The 25,670-nt window shown below is 35.8% G+C and overlaps 1 protein-coding gene across 1 annotated transcript in view; it reads right to left on the minus strand.

Annotated features, from left to right (window-relative positions):
* Positions 1-849: 849 nt before the first annotated feature.
* Positions 850-25,670, minus strand: part of MAPK10 (mitogen-activated protein kinase 10) — a 136,649-nt gene continuing 111,828 nt past the window's right edge. Inside the window, exons 9-11 of the mRNA XM_080797299.1 lie at positions 14,973-15,036; positions 13,267-13,344; positions 850-1,765 (exon numbers count right to left, since the gene is read on the minus strand). Of these exons, the coding sequence (XP_080653425.1) occupies positions 1,623-1,765; positions 13,267-13,344; positions 14,973-15,036 (285 nt within the window). The 3' untranslated portion in view covers positions 850-1,622. The remainder of the gene's footprint in view (positions 1,766-13,266; positions 13,345-14,972; positions 15,037-25,670) is intronic.

Here is a 25,670-nt window from a genome sequence, read left to right on the forward strand (position 1 = left end):
TAAACATTGACACAAATGCTTCATGGCTTTTGAGACAGACTCATATTGCTAAAGCTATTTAGCAGCAGTAACTTATGGGGAGAGTTATTGCTGTCACATCAACTGCAGTACAAAACTCAGATGATCAGCCCTTCTTGAATTGTCTGAATTTATGAAAATAAATAACATGAAACATCAGCCATAGTAAGGAGTCAGGGAAACCCCTGAGGAATAGTAATGTCTGTGGAAATGTTTTCCAATGCTGACCTGAGGATCACCCCTTTGTTTTGGGTTTGTTTGTTTTTAAGAAATTAATATATATATACATATATATATATATATATATATATATTTTTTTTTTTTTAATTCCAGAAGAGGAAACTAACATTTCTTAAAACCGTGCAGGGTATAAACCTGGGAAGTAGCACACTTACGGAAAACACAACCCACAGTCGGAAAATAGTCTATGTAGGTTCATTTCCTGTTAAGGACATCATCCAGAGGCAACTCCACTCTGCTCCAGGGAGGGATATTTTTTACCATCAGATATGGACTCTGTAACCCTGCCTCTCCACCTGCCATGCCCTTTCCAGTTGGGACACATAATTTGTAAATGACAAATGGGATCTACTGTCTAAAACATGGATGTCGGTGTCTCCTAGTGTCTGGGTAATAATCTCCTGGAGGTCTTCCTCACCACAATGCTATACTCGAGTCTCTCCTACCTGCTCGCTGTCAGAGAAAAGACTGCCAGCTTTTCTTCCCACCTTCCTTCTAAAGGCCAAACCGTTTAGTACCTGGAAACTGTCACTCCCTCCCGCCCCCACTCTGTACATAAGCATCACATATGTTCTTTCTACAAATTGGTATACAGGTGCCATTTAATCAGTTCAAATTTGGAAGCTACATCTTCAAGGGTCCAAGAGAGCTCACTCCCCCCGTATTTTCCCCCTTTACATGTTTTCTTATAAGACATACAGCTTAATCAATTAACAAACTAAATAGCTTATATACTGGCAATATATTACAGATGGGTTTATGGCAGAGTAATAGATCACATGAAATGGACCATGTGGTACCCCAGTGCATGACATCTTGGTAGAGCCCTGAGGACACTGACAGTAGCATCTCTAAGTAAGTAGTGCTGTATGAATACAGACACATGCGGATCTGTATCTACATCCATCTGACTAGGCCAAAAGGAGCAGGTAGATGCAAGATAGAGACACACACATGCTGGATGGGGCCACTGCACACCTTGTCATGCCATTTGAAAGGGCAGTTACAGGTTGCTGGTTTTGCAGCCATTAAAATTACACTTTATGGAAAAGGCTTTTCTAATTGTGTTTGAGTTGCTTTCTGTAGTAAGCATCATTGGAGGAAGACCAAAGCAAGAGCAACTAGAAGTTAAATATACATTTAGCTTAGCTGCAATACAGAACTCTGGAGAAGAAGCAGGCTGAAAGATTGGTTTCAATTTTAGGCTCGGATTCTCTCCCTTGCCATTTTCTTAGAGTTGTGTGTCTGCGTTTGTGTGTGTGCGTGCGTGTCTGCATGTGTGTGTGTGTGTGTGTGTGTGTGTGTGTGTGTGTTCCATCACATCATCTCCTGAAGAACGCTGGGTTTCGCAGGCAGGCGGCTAGTCACCTGCAACAACCCAGGGGTCCTGCTGAAGCTTCCAGGCTGCTGTCAGTGTCAGATGCCAGGGTCTGGTCGGTGGACATGGAGGAGATGTCATTGACGGACGAAGATGGAGGGAGACTCTCACTGCTGTTCACTGCTGCACCTGTGCTAAGAAAATGAAGACCAACATGACTAAATCTGGAACTCAACCCAACTTCATGTGACTCAAGATGCAGGCCTGGGCAAATACAAGAGGTGATGTTTAGTCCATCATTCATTCAGCAAGCCTTTTAAGAACAACTAATCCAGGGCACTATGTTAGATTGTGAAAATCGAAATATAACAAGGCAGAGTCCCTAGTCACAAGTTATTCTACCTTGAAAACCACCTGTAATGCTCTTAAAAGAAAACAAAGGCAGGCAAACAAAAAATAAAAAACCTAGTCACCCCTCCCACCTCCAATATTGTCATATAATTAGCCTGAGTGAGGCCAAAGTATTTGCATTTTTAAAAACGCCTAGTTGCTGTCTAGGCAAAGGTTGGGAAGACCACAGTCCTATTGAGAAGGAAGGTGGGCAAGACCTTTTATCTTTTATTTTTTTAAAGATTTTATTTATTTATTTGACAGAGAGAGATCAAAAGTAGGCAGAGAGGCAGGCAGAGGGGGGCGGGAAGCAGACTCCCTGCTGAGCAGAGAGCCAGATGTGGGGTTTGGTCCCAGAACCCCGAGATCATGACCTGAGCTGAAGGCAAAGGCTTTAACCCACTGAGCCACCAGGCGCCCCAAGCAAGACCTTTTAATGGAACAATCTGAACCTGGATGTTTTAGTGCAGGGCTTTATAAAACAAACACATGTAAGGTCCTATTCCAAAAATATGGGCTGCAGAAATCACAATTACTTGGAGACTATAGCTCTTGAGAAATGAAGGTATATTAAGTAAATATTATTATAGTCATTAATGTGATATCAAACTTAAAATCCATACAGAAAAGCTAAGGAGGACTTTCAGTGAAAGTTACCATAAACCAAATACCAAATAATAATAATAATAATAATAATAACAATAACAATAACAATAATAATAGAAGAAGCCAGAGCACTTTTTTTTTTTTAAAGTAGGCTCCACACTAGAGCACACTTTTTGATTGTGTGTTTACTTTCTAGCAGGCTTGCTTACCTGGTGATCTACAAACAAAAGTTCTGAATTATCAAATTAATTTGAAAAAGCATTTTATTTATCTGCTCTGTGGGAATATAAAGATTTTGAAAATCTGAGAAGAAACTTGCTCAGGGTAATAACTCAGTAATACTTGCTGAGTTATGTCTTTGAAAACTACAAAGGAGAGATAATCCAGAGCCATCATAATATATAATTAACCATAACACCCTGGAAACAGTTTACTTTTTCTCTTTATATATTCTTTATATGTAAGCAATACAGGTGGTAAAATGCATGCCTTGTGAAATAGCTTGTGATTAAAAATATATGTAGTATAAATCATCTAATAAAATCAGAGATGAAGAATTCTCACTAAAGTGTTATCTCTTTTGAGCAAATATAGGGTGCAAAACACATCTGGTGAAAAAATAACAAATTAAAAATAAGTTATAGTAGTGTTATCATAAAGATCTAATAAATCAGAAAAAAAATCTGTAAACTTCTATGACTCAACACCAAAAAAGCAATCTAATTAAATATGGACAGAGGACCTGAATAGACATTTTTCCAAAGAAGACATACAGATGGCCAGCAGACATATGAAAAGATGCTCCACATCATCAGAGAAATGCAAATTAAAACCACAAAGACACATCACCTGACCCTTGTGAGATTGGCCAGCATAAAAAAAAAAAAAAAAAGAAGAAGACAAAGAAAAAACAAGTGTTGATGAGAATGTGGAGAAAAATGAACTCTTATGTACTGTTGATGGGAATATAAATTGGTACAGCCACTGTGTAAAAACACTATGGAGTTTCCTCAAAAAATTAAAAAGATAGAAATACCATATAATCCAATAATTTCATTACTGAGTATTTACCCAAAGGAAACAACACTAATTTGAAAAGATATATGCACCCCTATGTTTATTACAGTATTATTTACCACAGCCAAGATATGAAAGCAACCTATGTGTCCGTTGATAGATAAATGGATAAGGAAGATGTACATATACATCAATATGGTATGGTATGGAAGTATGTGGCATTTATATATACTATATATAATAGGTATATGTATTATATATATATAAATATGGTATGTGTGGCATATATGGTATTTATATATACATATAAAATATATGTAATGGAATATTGTACAGCCATTAAAAAGGATGAGATCGTGCCATCTGGAACAACATGGATGGACTTAGAGGTTATTATGCAAAGTGAAATAAGGCAGACTGAGAAAGACATACCGTATGATTTCACTCATATGTGGAATCTAAAAAACAAAACAAGTGCATAAACAAACAAACAAAAAGCAAAATCAGACCTATAAACACAGAGAACAAACTGATGGTTGCCAGAGGGCAGAAATAAAGATCTATGAAGTGGAGAGGTTAAAATAATTTCTTTGCTCTTTGGGTAGACATCTCTTCCCTATGGAAAAAATGTGATGAAAATGTGACAAAATGTGGAGAGGACCCATACACATAAGCTAAGAAAAATCATATGTATTTTGTAAGTATTTTAAAATTTTATTTGATTATAAACATATTTATATAAATTATGGGGAATCTGAAAGAATAAAAAAAGACAATAGGCACTGATCCTCAAATAAATAATAACTGCTAAACTTTGGGTATATGTCTCTCTAGTGTTTTTGCTATGAAGTTTTTCTAATTGTGATCGTTTAGTATATATTATTTTGTATCCTGTTATTTTATACACAAAAATGCTTATGCATTTTTCATGTTCTTTAAACACTAAAAAGTATGAATATCTCCTAATCTTAAATGTCTCTAGACTATTAAAGCTCTTGTTATCATCTTCCTGTAAATAGTCTTATTATCAGAACAATGTGTAATGTAAAGGTTCCCTGGCTTCAGTTTATTCCAACTTTACTTGATTGTATCCTTTATAGATATGGTGCAGAGCTAGTTCATTTCTTCTCCTGACATATACTAGTAAATTTCATATACTGGGAGACAACCTTTGACTTCCTTACATAGCCCAAGTGTCCAGGTCTGTCCTTCACACCACAATTTGTATTAAATTATACTGATACCAAAATCCTATGTGTTTTCATATATTGGTCAGTAATAATTTAGCATCACTATGATTGACTGCTCAGAATCTTCAATTTTCCACATCCTTATTAAAGGGAAGAGATTAAAACTAGATACAAGTCTCAAACAATTGTGGGCTGACAGAATGCAATGGCTTTGCTCATACATCTATTCATCTCTTGGATGACATATCCCCATACTATGCATGACTTTAAAATTATGATACTGGAATCAAATCTTTAAAAAAAAAAATGAGGGGCGCCTGGGTGGCTCAGTGGGTTAAAGTCTCTGCCTTCGGCTCAGGTCATGATCTCAGGGTCCTGGGATCAAGCCCCGCATCAGGCTCTCTGCTCAGCAGGGAGCCTGCTTCACTCTCTCTCTGCCTGCCTCTCTGCCTACTTGTGATCTCTCTCTCTGTCAAATAAATAAATAAAATCTTTAAAATTATGATATTGGGATGCCTAGGTGGCTCAGTTGGTTAAGCAACTGCCTTCAGCTCAGGTCATGATCCTGGAGTCCTTGGATCAAGTCCCACGTCAGACTCTCTGCTCAGCGGGGCATCTGCTTCTCCCACTGACCCTACCCACTCTTGTGCTCTCTCTCTCTCATCCTCTCTCTCTCAAATAAATAAAATCTTTTAAAAAAAATTAAAAAAAGAAAAATAAAATTATGATACTATCATTTAAATTTCATATTTACTTAAAATATGAAATATTGCCTATATATCTTTTTGTAACAGCTTTATTGAGATGTAATTCACAAATTTAATTTGTATAATTCATTCATTTTTAGGATATTTACAAAGTTGTGCAACCATTATCACAATCAATTTTGTGAGATTTTCATCACCCCAACTGAATAAATAGGCAATCTCAGTGTCAATGGATCGGAGACCAAATGGATCAGATGATGACATATACATCTGATGAATGTTATAATCAAACTGCCCACGTTAACGAGGAAGATTTTGGTTAGCGTGCTTTATTTAAATTGTGACAAAATCATCACTGAGGTTTTACAATAAAGTTTCGGCTTAATACAAATCAAAAACTATTTAAAAGTATCTCTACACAATAGTGCTGGTCTTTCCTTAAGCTAAGGTTTTTCTCCTTTTCTGGCTGAAGTTGGTTATGTGGACATGATCTGATTGTCACAGTTAAAGTTGAATATTGACTCGAGAGTGAGATAGAAACTAGCTGAGACAAGGCTCCCTTCTAAAAACACAATTTGTTTTTACAAATAAACAGAAACCACAACAATGGCAGCTAGAAAACTGATACAAAGAACATTGAGGACATTTCCCCAGAAAAACAAATTTACATCTATAAATAATACTGAATGAAGGCAGCAAAACTGAAAGTAGTGCTTAATAAACTCTTCATATGGAAGGGATCATACTGCAGATTATGCTTATAAACTGCACAGCACTCCCACTGCACCTATTTTAATAAGCAGCATATTGTCAACACACTTGGGAAACATTCTAGATGTTATGCCATGTAAGTCATCTCATTATTACACAGAGTTTCACTACATGATTACCTCCTGTTTGTTTCCCTTGCTTCTTCTTACTTCTTTCATCACACTTCTTCACTTCTCCTATCTTCCTCAATCTCTACTGTCCAGCACAGGGTAAGTATCCAGTTTAACAAAGCACTGAGTCTCTTTTGTGTGTATTCCTTAGATAGGTTTTGTGGGGGAAAGCAAGTTTCTCCCTTCTATGAAACTAGTGAAACTGCTAACCTATTTTTGGCTGAAGGAAATCATTTTGTTAGCATTGTCTTTCTTCTCCCTTTGTTCACCAGCTGGCTATCTTCTATAATGGAATGGTCCTGCCTTTATTGTATCAATGTTGAAAGTAAATTACAGTTAGTATTCAATTATTCAAAGTTCAGAATCTTTATCTATGGTTTCATAAAGACTGTTGTTCCTAATTTTTATAGCACAGATTCATTAAGAAATATCTTTTCTTCTAATGTTTCCCCTATAAAATTCCCATTACAACTGCCTGTTGTATGAGAGTGGGTCCTCTCTGTAAAGTGCTATGATGGTGTGATCACATGGACTGTCTAGCAGTGTGCTAGAGCTGAATTCAGTGGCTTCTGGGAGCCAGGCATGAGCATCAGCATCTCTTTCCAACTCTCCCTTCACTGGTGTCACAGCAGCAGCTTGAAATTGGTCACAATAAGAATAATTACACCATAGAAATTAGCAAATGCCATTAATCAGTCCTTTAAAAACTAAGGCTGTAAAACATCAACCAGTCCCCTCACTATTGCATAAAAAACTTTGCTTCTGTATGACTTCTTCCATTCCACTATAACAAATACCCTCTTGACCGCAGCCACTCTGGCTTTGTTGGATGGTCCTTTCAGGTCTCTTTTTATGTGAGTAATAAATAAACTTTGTAAACCATAAAGCCAAGCACAAATAGAAGAATCAAGACATGGACCTTGGCTTCAAATTGTTAATTTACTGCCAAACAGTTTATGAAAATCCCTTAAGTTGAATGGAACTGACTTGAATTTGATTATAATGTCAACTTACCCAGGATACCCTAGCAGTGTGATAAATATGTCTTCCTTCTATATTTTTTTTCAGAGACCAGTAGAGAAATGCGTTTTTAAAAATTTGTCATCAATGAAGCATTAAAATTTTTGTCACTAAAAATGCTATTAAAAGTAACTGAAAATAGTAATAGGGTTGCAAATGAGTAACAGTAGCTTACTTTCAACTCTATGTGACCAAAAAAAAAAAAAAAAAAAGCTTTCATGAAAAGACATTATACTAATGAAATTTTCTATACATATTTCTACACATATTTCTATATGTAGCCAAAAGATATTCATTATTTCAGGGAAAATGTTCTGCATTTTTTAAAAGATTTTATTTATTTATTTGCCAGAGAGAAAGAGTGAGAGAAAAAGAGAGAGAGAGAGAGCACAAGCAGGGGGAGTGTCAGAAAGAGAAGCAGTTTCCCCACTGATCAGGGAGACCAAAGCAGGACTTGATCGCAGGACCCTGGGATCATGACCCAGGCCGAAGGCAGATGCTTAACCAGGTAAGCTACCCAGGCATCCCAAAATGTTCAGCTTTTTAAAAGGAAATTATTTTCCTGACCCATTCACATACAAAAAGTAGACACAGAGAAATAGAAGAAATACTAAAATTTAAAAAAATCACTGAGATATATTCACTTCTTTTTATGCATCATCTTGACTCTCAACTTGTTTGGGGCTAAGATTTTTAAATAAAAAATAGTGACTACTGGACTAGATTATTGACTCTGATTTTTAATGGCACACTGCCATAGCATATGGAATATGGTGAGTCATGGTGGTGGTGGTGGGGGGGGGGTGTTGTCTATTAAAGTCACCTAGAAAATTTTATCTGACATTAAGAGACTCTGAAAAATCTCTACCCATCCTGATGCTAAGCATCTTTATTTTGGTGAGTCATTGTTATTTATGGGAGGCTTACTTCCTGGGTGGAACAGGGGTGGTGAACAGGCTAAGAAATTTTGGATTAGATGACCTCCTATATTTGTTCTAGCTCTAATATTTTATAACAAATGCTTTAGAAGGAAATTAATTTCTATACTTGGACTACTTTTCCCTTAGCAGTCTCTACAAATCAATTCAGAAAGCAAGCAGCCATGTTATTCTTGGAAATAAATCACTATGCAAGTGAAATCAGATAGTAGAAGGGAATACAATTATTTATTTAGAAACATATCTGAAGTTTAGATTTATTTCTTATTGATATATAACAATTTCCATCAATAAATTTCAAACCTATATATTGTTCTGCAAATGCACACTTAACTTCCTATTTATATTTTAAAGGTATCACTAAAACATGAATTTGGGTATTAGAACAATTTGTCACTAGAAACTGCTTTAACTTATTCTCTTGCTGTCAGGTTCCCACTGTTGCCATGACTTAATAATAAGGAAGTCTGTGTTGTAATATCACTTCATCCTAGCTCTTTACAAAATAAAATATGATATGCAAACAGTAATGAAGAAAGCTGAATACAATGAAGAATGCAAAAAAGCTGACTTTTCAAGTTTTCTTAGTAATTGCTTTTTTTCCAGCACAGTCTACTGCATATATACATATTATGTGTGCATGCACATGTGCACATGTGTGCGCACACACACACAAATACACACACACATTGGTGTGTCCATAAAAAATCAACAATTGGCTTTCCAGGGAGAAAAAACTGCCCTGATTTGTAGAGTCAGCCAATTTCCATATCTTAAATCCTGCACGGTGGATTCCAAGCTACTAAAACAAGGTTAAAAAACTGAAAGTTGGGAGAGATACAGACAACTGGCTCTGAGGAGCTAGTAGTCAGCCCCCACATAAAGGTGTCCTATGCCTCTACATGACTCATACAAATACATCATACATCATTATATCATGTGATACATAGTATATGTATGATTTCTCAAAATTAAGCCATGAATATTCTCCTTTCAAGTCAGGTAGTGAAAGATTGAACCCACATCATTTTAACTACAAATTGGTCAAGCCAGTCAACTATAGTTTAGGGCACATGTACAAGGTAGATATTTCATGACAGTTACAGGTAGTTATAATGGTTAAAAAAAAAATGGCTCAGCCTTCTCACTTGTATGTAGGTCCTAAGAGGCATATTTTCAGTGGCATGTTAATCATTAACACAATAAACAAGACCACAAAAAAATTAGGATTATGCATTTTCCAGAATAAATAAATAACCGAATAACCATCTGAAAGCAAACCTTTATCTGAAGCATGAGCAAGTGCCAAACCAATAACAGCAATGCACATACTTGATAATTGACTCATGTCTCTTTATGGCAATCAAGAGGGCAAATAAATACTTCTTGGCATAAGAGCATATTGAATTGCATACTGTATTAAAGCTATGATCCTGTTTTGAATTCCATCTTTGGAATAGCACCAAGAAACACGGTAAGGGGGGACCTGAGCAGCAATTTTCAAATTAATAAGTATTTATCAAGCTACTATTGTATGCAAGGCACAATACTTAGGCACTGCATGGCACACAAGGATGGATACATACAGTTTTTCTTCTCAATTGAATTTATAATCAATAAGAGGTTATAAAACACTTTTAAAATATAGGGACTAGTAGGACCACTAAGAAGGAACTATCTTATTCTTTCAGAAATATGAGAAGTCCTTTAGGACAGATATGAAAAATATTTTGGGAAATGGTAGTACTTGATAAGAGAACAATTTAGAATGGGCAGCTTTCTAAAAGGCGGGGGTCCAATAAAGTAAAATAGTGGTAATATAGGACCCTACAATAGGTGTAATGTGAAAGGTGGAAAAACTGGGCGTATATTAAGAGGGCCATCAGTGTCAGGAAAGGGTTAGTAGGCTTAAACTGTACACAATGCAAAGCCACTGGAGTGCACTTACCAGTGGCATTTTCAAACTTCTAGTCTTGAAAGATCAACTTAGGTAGAGACTAAAGTCACAAAGATTACTTCAGGAAAACTTTAATCATAGTGGTGTTAATGGGAAAGACTGGTAGCGATTAGATGTAAGACATCCAGAAAGCAGAATTTTTAGGATGTAAAAAGTGACTGTCAGAGATAATATAAGTATGGAGTAAAAGGTCAGTAGGGTTTCAGACTGGGAGGCTGAGAAAATAGAGCTGCCATTAATAAATGAGAAAAATGAGAGAAAAATTTACTCCTGGGTGGGGGCGGGGGTGAATCTAAATGGAATGATGTGTTTGATTTTAAATAAATTGAATCTGAATTGGCAAAAATTTCGTACACCCTGGTCCAATGTTTTAATTATCTAAGACTAAGTTATATTTATCATTAAATAATTTAGTAGAATGGCTTTATTTTCCAGCCCCTCCAGAAATAACAAACTGTTATATAAACTAGTCTCTGGTTTCATTCACCTTAAATGTATTTCTTACAAACTTAACGGTTTACTTGGTCAAGACTTTGGCCCCCTATTCAGAGGACACAGTTGTATATGTGATTAACTTTAGATACTACTCAGAATATCCAACATGTGCGATTAGGGTGAAAAATGACTATGCAACTTTTTATTATCACACTTGAGCCTTTTGTAAAATGTCCACCTAAGGGTCATTTGACTGTTTTGTGGAACATAACTTTGTTTGACTTATTATACATAATTGATTAGAAGCTGGATGTTTTACAGCACTGCAAACCTGTAAAAAACTAATAAACTATCATTTTTTCTGCCTGGTAGTAAAAATAACCACAAAGATAGGTTTGGTCGTCCTGTAGGACATTTGTAATTTTTGTTTTAATTTGGTGATCTTATTTCAGTAATCCTCTTTTTCTCACAGACCACATAAATCCTAATTACTCATATCTTCATTAAACTACCTTTGCCAATCAGCCATTTCCCTCACTAATGAGTTAAAGGAAATTACTACATGTACTTACTTTCTTTTTATATAAGAATTATGGTTTAATGATTAAAGACTTATGCCTTGATTATATACAAACTGCATTCCCTTACCAAATATTTAGAAGTTTCTTTGTATGGCAAACCACACATCCCATCCCTTTAATGAATAATTAATCTCACTTGTACCATCCTCAGTCTCTTTTTGCCTTCCCTGAACTGCACGGTTGGCATAAAATGAGTCACGAGAATAGGATTTTTGTGGAAGTGTTGTGAAAGTATTGAAAAGAAAATTGTGGATTTTATGTTATCACAGATGAACTGTTGTGGAGACCTGGTTGGGGCTGAGGGAAAAAGGAAGAGGAAACAAGCAGAAGTTGGGATGTCCTGAAGTGGGTGGTATGATCCCAAGCTCTCTGAAAAAAGGAAAGAAGATGAATAAATGATACCTTGAATTAAAAATGAATAGAAGAGACCTTGCAAAAAAATTGGTCTAGTCCTAAACTGAGCTCCTAGATCACCTTCACTGGATCTTGTATTTTGACTTTTTTTTTTTTTTTTGTATTTTGACTGCTTAATGATTAGAGAAAAACATGTTCTGGCCATTATGGAAATTCTTAAAATAAGGAGACTTTCTGCCTTAGCAGGTGATGTCTTGAGGCTGTTAGATTTGGTCTTGGGGTTCCTTAATCAGCAGCAGACAGACCATGCAGATAAGTTTGGCATGACTTTTACAGACCTGTATAAATCTGGATGCAGAATGAATGAGCAGGGTGGGCAGACAACCCCAGTGATTGCCTTCGCCTTCTTTGAGGGAAGGAAAGACTTGTAATAGAATTGGGCTTGATTCAAATGAGAAAAACGTCATAACTGAATTGTATCTGTTTGGGCATTATAGTGATTTGGGTGCAAACCAGTTATTCAAAGAGTAATATCAGTATGAAGAATTGATTAATTCATCCTACATTTTTTTCCTGAAACAATTTAAAGTGCATGAGGAAAATTTTTTTATCAAAGGTAGGGCACCAAATCCATTTTCCTCTAAACAACTAATCATTTGCAGTCTACATTCTTGCCAGCATGAGTTGAGTGTAGTTTAAAGCTAAAGATAAGCTATCACACTTTCTAAAACTCTTTATATATATATATATATATATTTACATTTAGAACATAGGTCTTAGGAAAAATATATTAGCATTGGGTGTAAGTAAATTATCTCAAGTAATCCTAAAGCACATTATTAGGATCAGCAAAATATGTACAGTTTACATACAAATGTGTGTTTGATTCTGCAGATGGCAAACTGAGAGATTTCCCATATTGACTTTAATCAGAACCCATATTAGCAGATGCTTTAACTACTGTCATACCAGCCTTGGGAAGAGTTGCAACACTGGAGTGACTGAGGAAAGAGGTTTTGGCTGGAGGGATTCCTGACCTCTACACTGATGTGGTAGAGCATATGATGGCTGTGTTTTGATGAGAAGCAGTTATCCTTTAACGAGCCCACATTAACATTTCTTCAAGATACACCTTATCTTAAAATAATTCTGAAAGAATTCTTGTGCTAGTCATCATAATCAGAATTAGAATGAATGCCACACTAAATATCAAAAGGAATGGAATGAAAATCACTAGAAAGGACTCATGGGCAGCTCAGTGGGTTAAGCATCGCCTTCAGCTCAGGTCATGTTCCCAGGGTCCTGGTATCCAGACTGCAGTGGGCTCCTTGCTCAGCAGGGAACCTGCTTCTACCTCTGCCTGCTGCTCCCCCTGCTTGTGCTCTCGCTGTCCCTGACAAATAAATAAAATCTTAAAAAAAAAAAAAAAAGGAAGTCATGAGACAGAAATAATCATGAGATATTAGTTCACATGCTCTATTAGCAATGTTACTGGCTGTGATTCCTCCTCAAGGCCAAAAAAAAAAAAAAAAAAAAACCAAAAAAAAAAAAAAAACCCCAAAAAACAAAAAAACACAAGTACTGGTTTATTAGTTATTCACTGAGAGTGAGTACCTGAAGGAGAAGGTTGTCCTTTTACAACACCGTTTTTAGTCTTTTCTTCTGAATTCATTACTTCTTTGTAGATAAGTTCTGTAAGAAACAAATATCAGTGTCATAAAAAACAAATTTCTTTTTAATACGGAGGGTAAACTTACTAGTTGATGACAAATAATATTTTGATGCGATTGAGTAAACTGCAAATCAATTGGGATACTTTTACTCTTCTATTTCTACATTGGTTCTGACTTCTTTGGGGAATTTCTAATGCCATCTAACTTTATCTCTTAAGAACTTTATTTAATGGCTCAGTTTTGAGTTTCCGTATTTCTTCTATATTCACTCCCTAAGACATACACCCTCCTGATTTTAAACTACTGCTTCCCAATAATTTTCCAACTCTTTCTTCATTTTTCATTTTTTGCTTGACTTAAATCTTGGGTTTGTAAAACCAAACTTGGTTAAACCCAATGTCATAACAATTATTGCATTTATTCCCAAACTGGCAACCATGTCTAGTTTTTTCTTTGCTAGAGTTAAACATGTATATCTTCTTTCTTTTAATTTTCCCCTTTTAACTAAAACTCAGTGCTACTTACTCTTGCTTGGCAACAGGTTGCAATTTATATAATCATTGTCTTTACAAGTATTTCTTTTTCCAGTTTCCAATTTAGTCCATGTTCATCCTCAAGTGATATTTATATCCTAGTAGCTACTTACACACAAAACTTTAAGAGTAACTTCTGGTCCTTATTAGATCAAATCAAGTCTTTTCTATCTATCATTTAGCAATTTTATTTACTTTGGTACACTATATGTATGAACACATACAAACAGAATATGTTCATTTTTCCATATTCTCCAACAGGACCCCTCGACTAGAGAAATCTCTTTGCTATTGTTAGGAAACGTTTTGACCATTTCTACCCTTTGTTTTCCCCATATGTCCCTATACCGGTATTTTCCTCCCCAACTTATAGTGATTAATTCCTTCAAAGCAGCTAAAATATTTCTTTTCTTCAGATATTCCATTTATGTTCCTCCTCATTTTAACCTAATGGTTTGTTATGATCTGCTTTTAGTTTTTCATATTTATTCTACTCTGTAGTTATTTATATTAGTTTAACAATTCTTCATAGTTTCTGGTTTATTTCATCCTGAGTGTAATCTTGACCATGTCTTATGTGCTTGGAAGAATTCTGGTGAAAAAAATGAACTAATGTGTTTATTCATTATTTTCTTACTTTGAAGGATAAATAAACCATTTAGATATATATTTTTCTATTTAAATTTTCAAGTCCTATAAATGAAGTAAATGAATTCATATATTAACTATCTTATCTTATATATTAACTATCTTATATTTTCTAATGTCTAAGGCTATCTTAGACATAATTTTGTTTATTTTATGTGATAATTTTATGTACAAACATGGAATGTGTCATTCTGAAACTTTGAATTGAAGCTTGCCTTCCACCATGACAACTACTTTGACAATCGGTACTATTTTAAAATGGGTTAGTAATTAATTCCTTTCATTCTTGAGTAAATGCAATATTGTTATTAGTATGAAAAGATAGATAAAGTTTTGAGAGCTTTAAAATTGGTATAAGGATAGTGATATGAAATAATCTGTTACTAAGTTGCTTTAAAGGGAGATGCCTCAAAGATGATTTCTGAGTTTCAATAAAGCAAAATGTATATTTAAGTGGTAGAGTCACCTTTCCATTCTTCAATGGTGTGTTCTCTTTCATCCAATTGTTTGTCATAAATCTGAGGTGGAGGCTGCAGAATAAAAACAAACAATAAGCTTTGTGTAATAACTCAAATATAACCAACTCTTCCAGCATGTGGGACTCCCTTCTATTCATTGATTTGGGGGATGATCACATAAATTATGGGTAATTGCAGTAGTGCAGAAGTTAAAATTACCCTGCAGACTTATGAAGGGTTCATTTATATGCTGATATATATTATTGACCAAATACATGCTTATATTTACTGCAGCAGAATTCAAACAAGAGAGCTCAGTTCCTGAACCTGATTCAGAACCCAAGTCGAAGCAACTAACAGCCAGTCTTTGAAAAGCAAACAAGATATTTGCTTACAAAGACTCAGAAGCTATTCCCCCCATTCCCTTCCTCGATAATAGAACCCTACCAAAACTATTCCCCACTAATAAGATTTTGTTCCACTTTTGGACCCTCCTGAAGAAGAGTCTTCAACTCCTCTCAATAGACCACAGTACAAGTTCTTAGTATAAAGGCAGATTTAGATCTAATCTACCCTTTCTTTGTGAAGCATCATAAAATACCTTTATTTCATATTTAAATGATATTTTCCTCCCTCAGACTGAAGACTCTGCCAGTTGTCTACTGAAGTGAATCACCGTAAACCCCTGAAGGCCACTTGGGAGACATGAAATCACAGGGCCTTCAGTCTGACTTAGAGAGTCAGCATTCCTCTGCTATAAAAAGAGTTCAGAGATGGAAAAGTAGAGATTTTTCACCAATCCAGGTGCCTTCCAGGAAGGAGGGTGTCAGATAGATTCCTTGACTTCTTCCTGATGAAGAGGAATAGATCTCCTGATAGAGGAGATCTATCATGATGACCTAAGGTAGGTCTACTTAAGACCAAGTGACATGGAAAGAAAAAAATAATCTCTTGGAAAATATAACACCATAAAGTAGATAGAGAAGGGGCTGAGGAGCTCCACTGGCTAGCAATGGATTGAATGAAAGAAGAGCTGCCAATTTCTGGTGCCACAAGACAGGGCACCCTAGAGTTCATCCTGTCTTACACTCCAAAAGCAAAAATTGTTGTAAGAAACTAAAAGAATTTCTCAGTAGAGTGACTCAGGCCTATGAGGACATGCATCCCTCAAAAACGACTATCATAGGAAGGCTTTGGACAAGACTTTCAGAGATAGCTCCTGCCTTCTGTTGGAGGTTGTTGGCCATCAGCAGCACCTTACTACCAAAGTAGCCCTTCTTTACTACATTTAGAACCTCTGGTAACCTGAATCAGGACAAACATATTCATTCTAGCCCTGATACGCTGGACAGCCTCACATATTACAGAGGTAATTGGGTATGAATACAGAAAACTTTTCCCAGTTGGGGTGGGGCAACTTAGCACAACATTGAATTTTTTGAGAAATAACTACTGATGCGGCCAGACATTCCTTTAACACCTGGAATTGCTACTGAGGCAAAAAGCTTTAAACGAGCTACTGTGATTCACATGTGGCTGGCTGAGTAGTCTTTACTGAAAGAACTAAGCAAAATGAGACCCCACCCTACCCCATGACACTAGTGAGAACACAGAAACACTGACCACATAAAGGTGAGGGGACTGGAAGATCGAACACTGCCTTTAGGACCTGACTAAGGCAGAAGCTTCTAATCCAAACTATAAAGGATTCCCAAATTAAAGGAATATTATGATGTAATGAGTAAATCAGTAAAATAAAGTAGGTTTTGTTGTTGTTGTTGTTGTTTGTTTGTTTTATTTTGTTTTAACTTGTGAAACTGTCATCTAAATAGGATAATGCAAAGCCAAATTCTGGTTATGTAAAGACACTTTGCCAAGGGTATGTTTCCTGCTTTGCCTTCTTGAACACGTGTATTGTCGTGTGAAGGTCCCCTGCCAGACACAGCATGCATAAGCTCTCAGATGTTCCCAGAACTCTATGCCTTGTTGGTGCCTCTTTCTTCTTCTAACGATAGACTCAGCTCGGGATCCTATGTGGTTGACTTTTCCATGGGGTGGATTTTTCCATTCAAGTTTCAAAATTGAACATGGCTCAGAGTACAGTTTCTGCCAAAGTGCATAAATGCCATTTTCTCTTTGCAACAAAACTATTTTGAAAGAGGCTTTCCTTGGATCTTCATCTTATAGCTGTTGGTAATGCATAAGCATGAAGTACATAGAATCTAGCCACGAACAAACTACAGAGAAAAAGTACTGAGCCCAAGATTTTTCCTTTCAAAAAACCAATAGGGCTGTAAGACATACTTACTTTATAGGTTGCCTGAAAGAGCTACATGTTCAGAGTTCTGTTTTGTTTTATTTTGTTTTAAGGAAGGGATGTAATCACCTGCAGTGGAAGGGTACATTCACATAAAGATGCCTCCACATAATAATATAAAGGAGAAATCGACTAATAATCTAAAGAAAGTAATGTCCTATTCAAACATACATATATATGTGCTTGGACAGTGATCACTGGATGCAATTGCCCATAATACTTCCTTCTAAAGAGAAGCTGGTGTTCTGTTGCTCGGTTGTTCCCTCCCCCTCTCCTTATTAAACAGGAAGGATTCTCTTTGCCCAAGTAACAATCTAAACAAAAAAGAAATGAGGAGTGGGGATAAAGAGAAGTGCTCCAGAGAATATTTTAGAAGAATTTAGTAGATTAGAACAATTTGAGATGTGAGAAAATTAAGGATAAAATGAAATTAAGGATAATATATGGAATGTTATTAGGGCTTGTGACTTGCATGTTTTTGAATATTCCTCATGAGACTGAAGATTCTCTCTCAGTTATTTTTGATGATTTTGGGCTCTCCTTCCTTGTTTGAAATTCTTGCAGATATGGAGCATGAATTCCAATGGATTATAAACAGTAACTTAATAATAATATTAATAACTTAATAACAATAACTTAATATAGGTGTGTTTTATATTGATGTTATTATATACACATGCACAAATCATTTCAATTAAATGAGATAACACATGAACAGATACATAATCACTATGAGTTAGTAAATATAAGGATCAACGTATTCATTTATTACATTCATTCATTCAGTTAAGGGCTTGGGCACCTAATGTGTGTCAGACTATATTAGAAATTGAAATTTCAAAACTGAATAATATGGCTCCTTATCTCAAGAAGCTCACAATTTAGTGGGATAAGATTTATATAAAACAGAAAATTAATACACAATATGATAAAAAATATGCATATATATATATATATATATGGGAATAGGGTGGAGAAATCCTAACAAAATGCCAGCAAAACCTTTTGCTTCTTGGAGTAGATGACATCTGTACTAGTTCAATGAGCAAAGGATGTGTGAGATGTTGTCAAAAAGAAAGGAGAAGAAGAAAAAGATGACTCCAGGCCAAGGGCACAGTACCTAGAAAACACCACAGCAGTGGTGGTAGTGGATGCACGTTCCTTTCTACAGGTGCACACACATGCAGAGAGAACTGGAAGCAATTCTATGATAGCAACATATAACATATGTGGTCAGAAGTGCCAAGAGATAAGAGCTGTGCCTGGAGAAGAAGATGGGTCAGGCCAAGGCTATGTCAAGGATGGTCTTGGGTACCATGATACGGAGCAAAGACTTCTTCCTGAAGGGGAGAAGTCACTAAAGAATTTAAGAGAATGGCATGAACAAATCTATGGCTGGATTGAAGAAAGACACGGCAGAAACCAGAGAGAAGGGTTAGAGAGCTAATGCATGATCTAGAAAATAAAAGGTCTGACCAGGCCAGGGAAGGTAAAGATGGATAGAAAGTACAGATTTGAGAATAATCAATAAATGGTAACAAATCACATTGGTAGAATTTTATTTTTTATCTAATATGGACAATGATAAAGAAGAATGATTCCCATATTTCTAAGTCGAGTAACTGGACAGTGATGGTGTTTATGGAGCCATCTAAAGAAACAGAGAATGTTAAAAGGAAAATGAGATTGGTAGAGAGGTAAGCCAAGTGCTATGTGGGCAGAGATGTTTATTTAAGAATTAAATAGATGATCTGAGATCACAGGAATGCTGTTGGCTAGAGATATATAGATTTGAGACTTTCAGCAAGAGTTATTTGTTGAAATCATGACAGTGCCTGAGGTCACCCATAGAGTGAATGCAGGTAGAAAGAGTAAAGGTCCAAAATGGACCCCTGTCAGACACGAAGGTTTAAAGGGTGACTAGAGGAAGGGAGGTAGACTAAGATGGAGAAGGAGGACGAGCAGCAGAAGAAGGAGAAGAAAGGAAACAAGGAACATTTAAAGAAATACATGGATAATGAAAACATTGCAATGCTATAGAAGTCAAGTGATCAGAGAGTTTCAGAAAGAGGAAGTGATTCTCTATTTCTTGTCAATGAAACAAATGAAGATCTTGGCTTTTAAGGCACCAGAAGGGCATAATACAAAGCATGATTTTGAACCCCATAAAGGTTTCCAAACCTCAAAACTGTCACCACACCCAGAAAGATCCAGCTAGATCCTTGATGGAAGACTTCAGTATCAGATAGCACCTAGAAAAAGTGGAACAATATAAAAGAAATGTCCTCAATACCAATATGGATATTGTATATAAATTTCTAAAAAAGGAACTTCAGAACACATTGTCTCACACACACACACTCACACACACACACACACACTCACATGCACACAAAGACGGTTATAATGCTCTCAAATCTGCTTTCCCAACTATCTTTGAGAGTTTAATAAACCAAGAACACTGTTCTCTATCTAATTAGGTGAAGAAGTCACTTTTGTTTCTCTGAGAAGATGCTATGTGCTAGGCTTCTTATATATGCCCTTTTAAATAATTGTTAGATCAGAAAACAAAGATTCAAAAGAATTCCTTTAAAAATATCTTGAAGTCATATAACTAACTGACAATGGATTTTTTAAATTAAAACCCAATTTAAAGAACAATTCAGAACAAATGGTAATAGAGATTAACTTAAAATAAGGGATAATGCAACAATATTTAAAGTAATCATGTTCCTAGAACAAGAAATAGAAACACAAGCCAATAGGGTGACAGCATGTCTCAGTTTGTGCTTGTTGTCCTTATAGTTACTAACAGATCTCGGGCCCTTCACTGTCACAAGTGTTTGGAGAATAATTATGTGAGCACCCCTCATAGCAATGTTATGACATGGCATATCGATGATCACAGGTATACAGTAATTAGAGGATGAAATAAATAACAAAATTGTATCATTTTCTATTACTGGATTCTCAACAATGGCAGCTGTATACCCTTTCCTGCTCTAAGACATCATGTCAGCGTTTTCCTTCCTTTTTCTCCATTTTTAAAAGTGTAAAACTTATCTACAAAGTATGACTTTTTCCAGAAAGCATGTAAAAGAGTACAATTCTACACAATAAAATTGGGATTGAGCAATATGGATTCTGTTGGCATTCTTTCGAGCTCTTGCCCTCAGGCATGATTTCTTGCTGAAGAGATCTCTTTCATCAGTATTATTCAAATTCCTAACTGATTCCCCCAAGGTACAACTTGCTCTCTTGCGACTTCATTTTATGTCATATATTTAAGTAATACTTAATTAAGTAAAATGTGTGAATTTATTCTTTCCTTAGTCTTCAAAATAACCCTGTCTTCAACAGCATCACAGAATGTTAGTGATGGAAGAGAGTTTAGAGATTATCAAGTGCCACCCTTATGCAAATTGCAAATGAGAATATAAAAACAGCACAGGTGATTTGTCCATAGTCATAGAGTTAATTGGTGGCAGAGTTAGGAATAAAATGCATTATCTCTTACGGGAAAAGATGGGATGGAGGAATTCTTCTGGGTTGCAGAAATGTTAAGTTGAATAATTCAACACTTAACAAAAAGATTTTCACTCGTGACAAATTTGAGCCTGCCACTCTGATTTCTGTTCCAATTTTCTGTCAGTCTACACAAGTAGCTAGACCTAGCAAATATCATCAAGCAGTCAACACTTGCATCCTGATTGTTTTAGTCAAAATATCTTGGACAACATCAAGACCTCTATACATGTGAATCTCAAAAGAGATGAGAACCAGATATGAGAAATCTAAGTCATGCAATGTTGTTTTTTCTATCCATTTTTGAGCTCTGATTTAACATTGTTTCTGTATCAGTCATGTTCTGAACCATATGACAATCATCACATTGGTGTTTGTTTTCTGCATCTTTTGTCCTAATTAGGCATACAATATGGTTTTGTTCCACTTTTTCTGTGTTCTGCTGTCTTGTTGAAAATGCCTCATTTGAAGGCTTTAAATAGCATTTTCTTTCAGTGTGTTCATTCTCTATTAATTCAGCAGCTGGATCAAGAACATGATATTATTTCCTATGGAAATTTGCTTTGTCTTTTCATATTGACTTTTGCAGCTTGAGGAATGTGAAAAGATGCACGATTCATTGTAATGCTTCAACCAAGAAGGGTAGATTTTAGTATAAAATTAAATCAGAAAATCCATTTAAAGAAATGTGCAAAAATTTATATTTCCTTGAATCTATAAATATAGAATAACTTTTCCAAATGTATTTTAAATTGTTGATGAATAGAAATTCTTAACATTTTAACCTCCTAAGCGGAAAATAATTATTTAGATGGAGTAATTTTTATGTTGCACTAAATATGTACCTTTTTACAACTTTTTGACCAATGACACTGTTTAGTATATTCTATTTTTTCTAAAACTTTATATCCCTGTAGCACCAAGAAAAGCTCATTATCCACAGCCAAGCTCAATATTTGCTTAACAACAATCTTACCAACAATCTTCCAAATTAATAGAAGTATAACAGCAATATGCACAATTATCAAAATAGCTGACTAAAAATTATATTGATTCTCTATGTAACCTTAGTATGCAGTAACAAATGACTTGGTTTCCAATTACCAAAAATTTCAGTACCTTCTAAAAGTAGACAAATGATAATTTGCAATGCACTATTGATTGGTTTTTTAAAAATTTCTCAGGCAAGTTTTAGGAACTATGGGCTCTTGAATGGAAATTAAACAATCCAATACTAAGAATGAAGTAAATGCCCTTTAAAAGTCTGATGAGTTGAGAGTACTCCACAATGGGGGATAAAAGGCTAATAAAATCTGTCTCTGAACACTAATGTGATTAATTTTTCTTTCCTAAGTTGCTTTACATTCGGTCCCGAAGCAGAGCCCAAGAAGAAGGGCTCCCAGGTGTATCCTATAAGAGCAGAAAGGAAGACAGGTAGACAGGCATGAATGGCATAGCAGAGTGACCTTAACAAGAACTACTTGGGTACAGAAGTCAGTCTGTGCTATGTCAGAGTAAGTGTGAGGTAAGAAAGAAGACTTGTGAGATGGAATCACTCCTTTAAGAAGTGTTTTGTGGGAGGTGGTGAAGAACTGATAAGGTCTGACAATTGGGTTATAAGGGGGCTGAATAATGAGTATAAGATGACTCCCATGGATCTGGTTCAGTCATCTGGGTGGAAAGTAGTGCCATGGATTGAAAGGCGTGATGAAGGGGAAGAGAAGGTGGTAGTTTTGTATTAATAGTGGATACAGCCATCCCAAAATTTGACATGTTGTTTTGAGATGCCATTTTTAATGACTGTGGTATTAGAGCTGTAGATCTGGAATGCAGGATAACTTCATGGGACAATGTCTAGATTTGAGAGTCATTTGTGGTAATTAAAATTAAGGCTGTGGTCAAAGATAAGATTCCCAGTGTAAAAAGAAATTCGGTCTGTAGGAGACCTAGGAGACCTACAGAAGACCTCCTGGGATTCACAATTCTAAGAGAAGAAAAGACAACTCAGACAGCAATGGAGACGGGAGAAGAAGAGTGGTGCCACCACAGAAGGCAAGGGATAAACATATCAGGAAGGATATTGTTGTCGACTTGTTCAAATAGCAAGGATGTATGATAGTTTTCTTTGGAGCTTGCACGTAGGGAGCCACCGGTGACTTAGAGAAGACAGTTTCAAGGCTTGGGAAGAGAACTACAGTAATTGTGAGTAAACAAAGACCAATTTCTTACAGAAACTTGGCAATAAAGGAAGTTACTTCCATTGTTAATGGTACCTTCCACTTATAAAGGTGTAGTAAAAAAAAATTGCCTTTGTTCTTTAAAATGAAGGCAGGTAATTATACAATTATCCAATTGTATAATTATTAGTGGAAACTGACAAATGAACAGAGAGAGAAGAGATTCACATGCAGAAAAGAAAAACCATACACAAAAAGGTACTGTATCCCGAGTTTTTCTGGACTTTGTGTACCCATATCTATCATAGCATGATCACTGTAGCCTCCCCGACGTCTTCATTCTGGTACCAGTCATATCTTCATATATTATCTCATTTAGTCCTTATAACAACCCTCCTTTTCTAGGCATACAACTAAAGCACGAAGAGATTAAAGAGGCAGTGTTTAAACCCACATCCATCTGAATACAAAATCCACGTTCTTCACAACCAACTATAGCTTATAATATAGTTCCTGCTAATCCAACCCGTGGAAATAAATATATTTAAAAGTTTTATTAGTCAACAAAGCCACCAAGAACAGTAAGAAAAAGGGTGAATAATGCTCCCTCCAGCTGGAGAAACTCTCAAAATGCTATTAATTAATATTACACACACAAATTTCCAAAACCACTCCATCACGGCACCGGTATGTGCACTGTATTGTGATGCTGCCACCTTGTGGTTGGAAAAGAAGCAAATATTAAGTAAAGGGCGCTATTTGCTTTTTTTAAATTTATTTTTTATTATGTTCGGTTAGACACTGTATAGTACATCGTTAGTTTTTGATGTAGTGTTCAAATATTCATTAGTTACACATAACACCCAGTGCTCATCACAGCACGTCTCCTCAATACCCATCACCCTGTTACCCCCACCCCCTCCCCACCCCTCTAAAACCCTCAGATTGTTTGCCCTGCTCTCACCCACGAGTTCTCAACTATGGTTGCACACTGAGGCCATCTCTGACCTTTTAAAATGCGGATGCCTGAACTGCACCCCCAGAGATTTTAATTTAATTGGCCTGGAATGAGATCTAGGCTTCGGTGTAGTTGAAAGCTCCCCAGGTAATTCTCATGTGCAACCAAGATGAGACCTCTATTCTAACTATTTATATAGTATTCAAAGCAAGTTTTGTCATTTGCTTAAGTATGTTTCATTCATATAGATGCAAGAGAAAATACGACAGAGAAACTGTGTGATTTTATCTCCGTCTTCAATGATATTTATTTCTTAGTAGAATAAAATGATTTGTGGACAGAAATCATTATATGCTTTGGTTTTAAGGAAGAGGGATAGAGAGATTTATGTGTTGTAATTAAAGTGAACATGAGATTTGTATCTCATAATCAAATTTAGTCTTTGGCCAAAGTTACCAAGAAGAATCTCTGAGCCTCTTGAATAAGCCACAGATTTCTTGATAGGAACAATGAAAAGAGTAAGGGTTTCAGAGCACCGTTGACTTTGACACTGGTAAGATGAGTGACCTTGGGCAAGTCATTTCATTTGCTATCACTCTTAATTATCTGGGAAGAGTTTCATAAACTGCTTTTTTCAGGAGGAAAAAATTCCGAATATATAACAAATATCCTTCCAGGTAATTCGGCAAATTTCTTTTGAGGACTTCTATGTGCAAAGCACTGTATTATAATTTGTTATACATGAAAAGCACTAAAGTTATCTGGAGACATCACACACTAAGTGACCAGAGGAACCTTTGAAAGTTAACAATGTAAATTTTAATTATAATGTGAACTAAGTATAATTAGAAAAGTTTAATTAAATAATGCTCTAGTGGCTTACAAGAAAGTTAAATTTAGATTTCTCTATTTTTCATTCTGTTCTGTAGCTTTCTCAGATGTTAAGTCACAAATTTATTAGCTTTATACCATCAAAAAATTTAATCATGTCTTGAAAATGGAAATTCTCTTTACAGTTCCCTGGAAATTAAATTTTTCAATGGTTCTTTAATCAAAAAGGCTGAGTGATTGCACTACTAATCACCCAGTGTCCAAGTCATAAATCCTTCTTTTTCATTCATTCAAGTATTTATTAACCAACTACTACATGCTATAATTCATTCTTGAATTCTACTACCCTAAACCCCAAATCTAAGCATTTACAATTCATGTTGGTTTTAGATCTAAACATCTCTTTAATCTTTTACCTACATCTACCCTCAGGCTACCATCAATTTTAACCTATGTTACTACAGATTTACACGCCGCCCCCCATCTTCCTTTTTTCTACTCCAGTCTCATTTTGCAGACAGACTGACCTTCTGAAGGCTCAAATCTCATAATGCTATTTGTCTGCTTGCTGGTTTTGAATGGCTTTCCTTCATGCTCACATTTAGTCACTCCTTCCTTGCCTTGTTCCTGCCCAGCAGCCAAATCACTTCTCACTTTTCTTCATGGAGTCACCCCCAAATGTTTGCAGTTCTCCCAGCCTCTTCTAACCCTGGGGTTTTTGCATAGCCCTTTCGTCTGCCTGTCTTTTTTTACTTGGATAGCTCTTGCTTTACCCTTCATGATTCTATTTAGATATTAGTCTTCCTGGAGCCTTCTCCAACCCACACTGCTAAGTTGAATTTTTTTCTATGTGCATCAATTAACTTAAAGTTTGGACAACTTATCACTCAATATCTAC

This window comes from Martes martes (genome assembly GCF_963455335.1).
Source record: "Martes martes genome assembly, chromosome: 2".
Lineage (NCBI taxonomy): Eukaryota > Metazoa > Chordata > Mammalia > Carnivora > Mustelidae > Martes > Martes martes.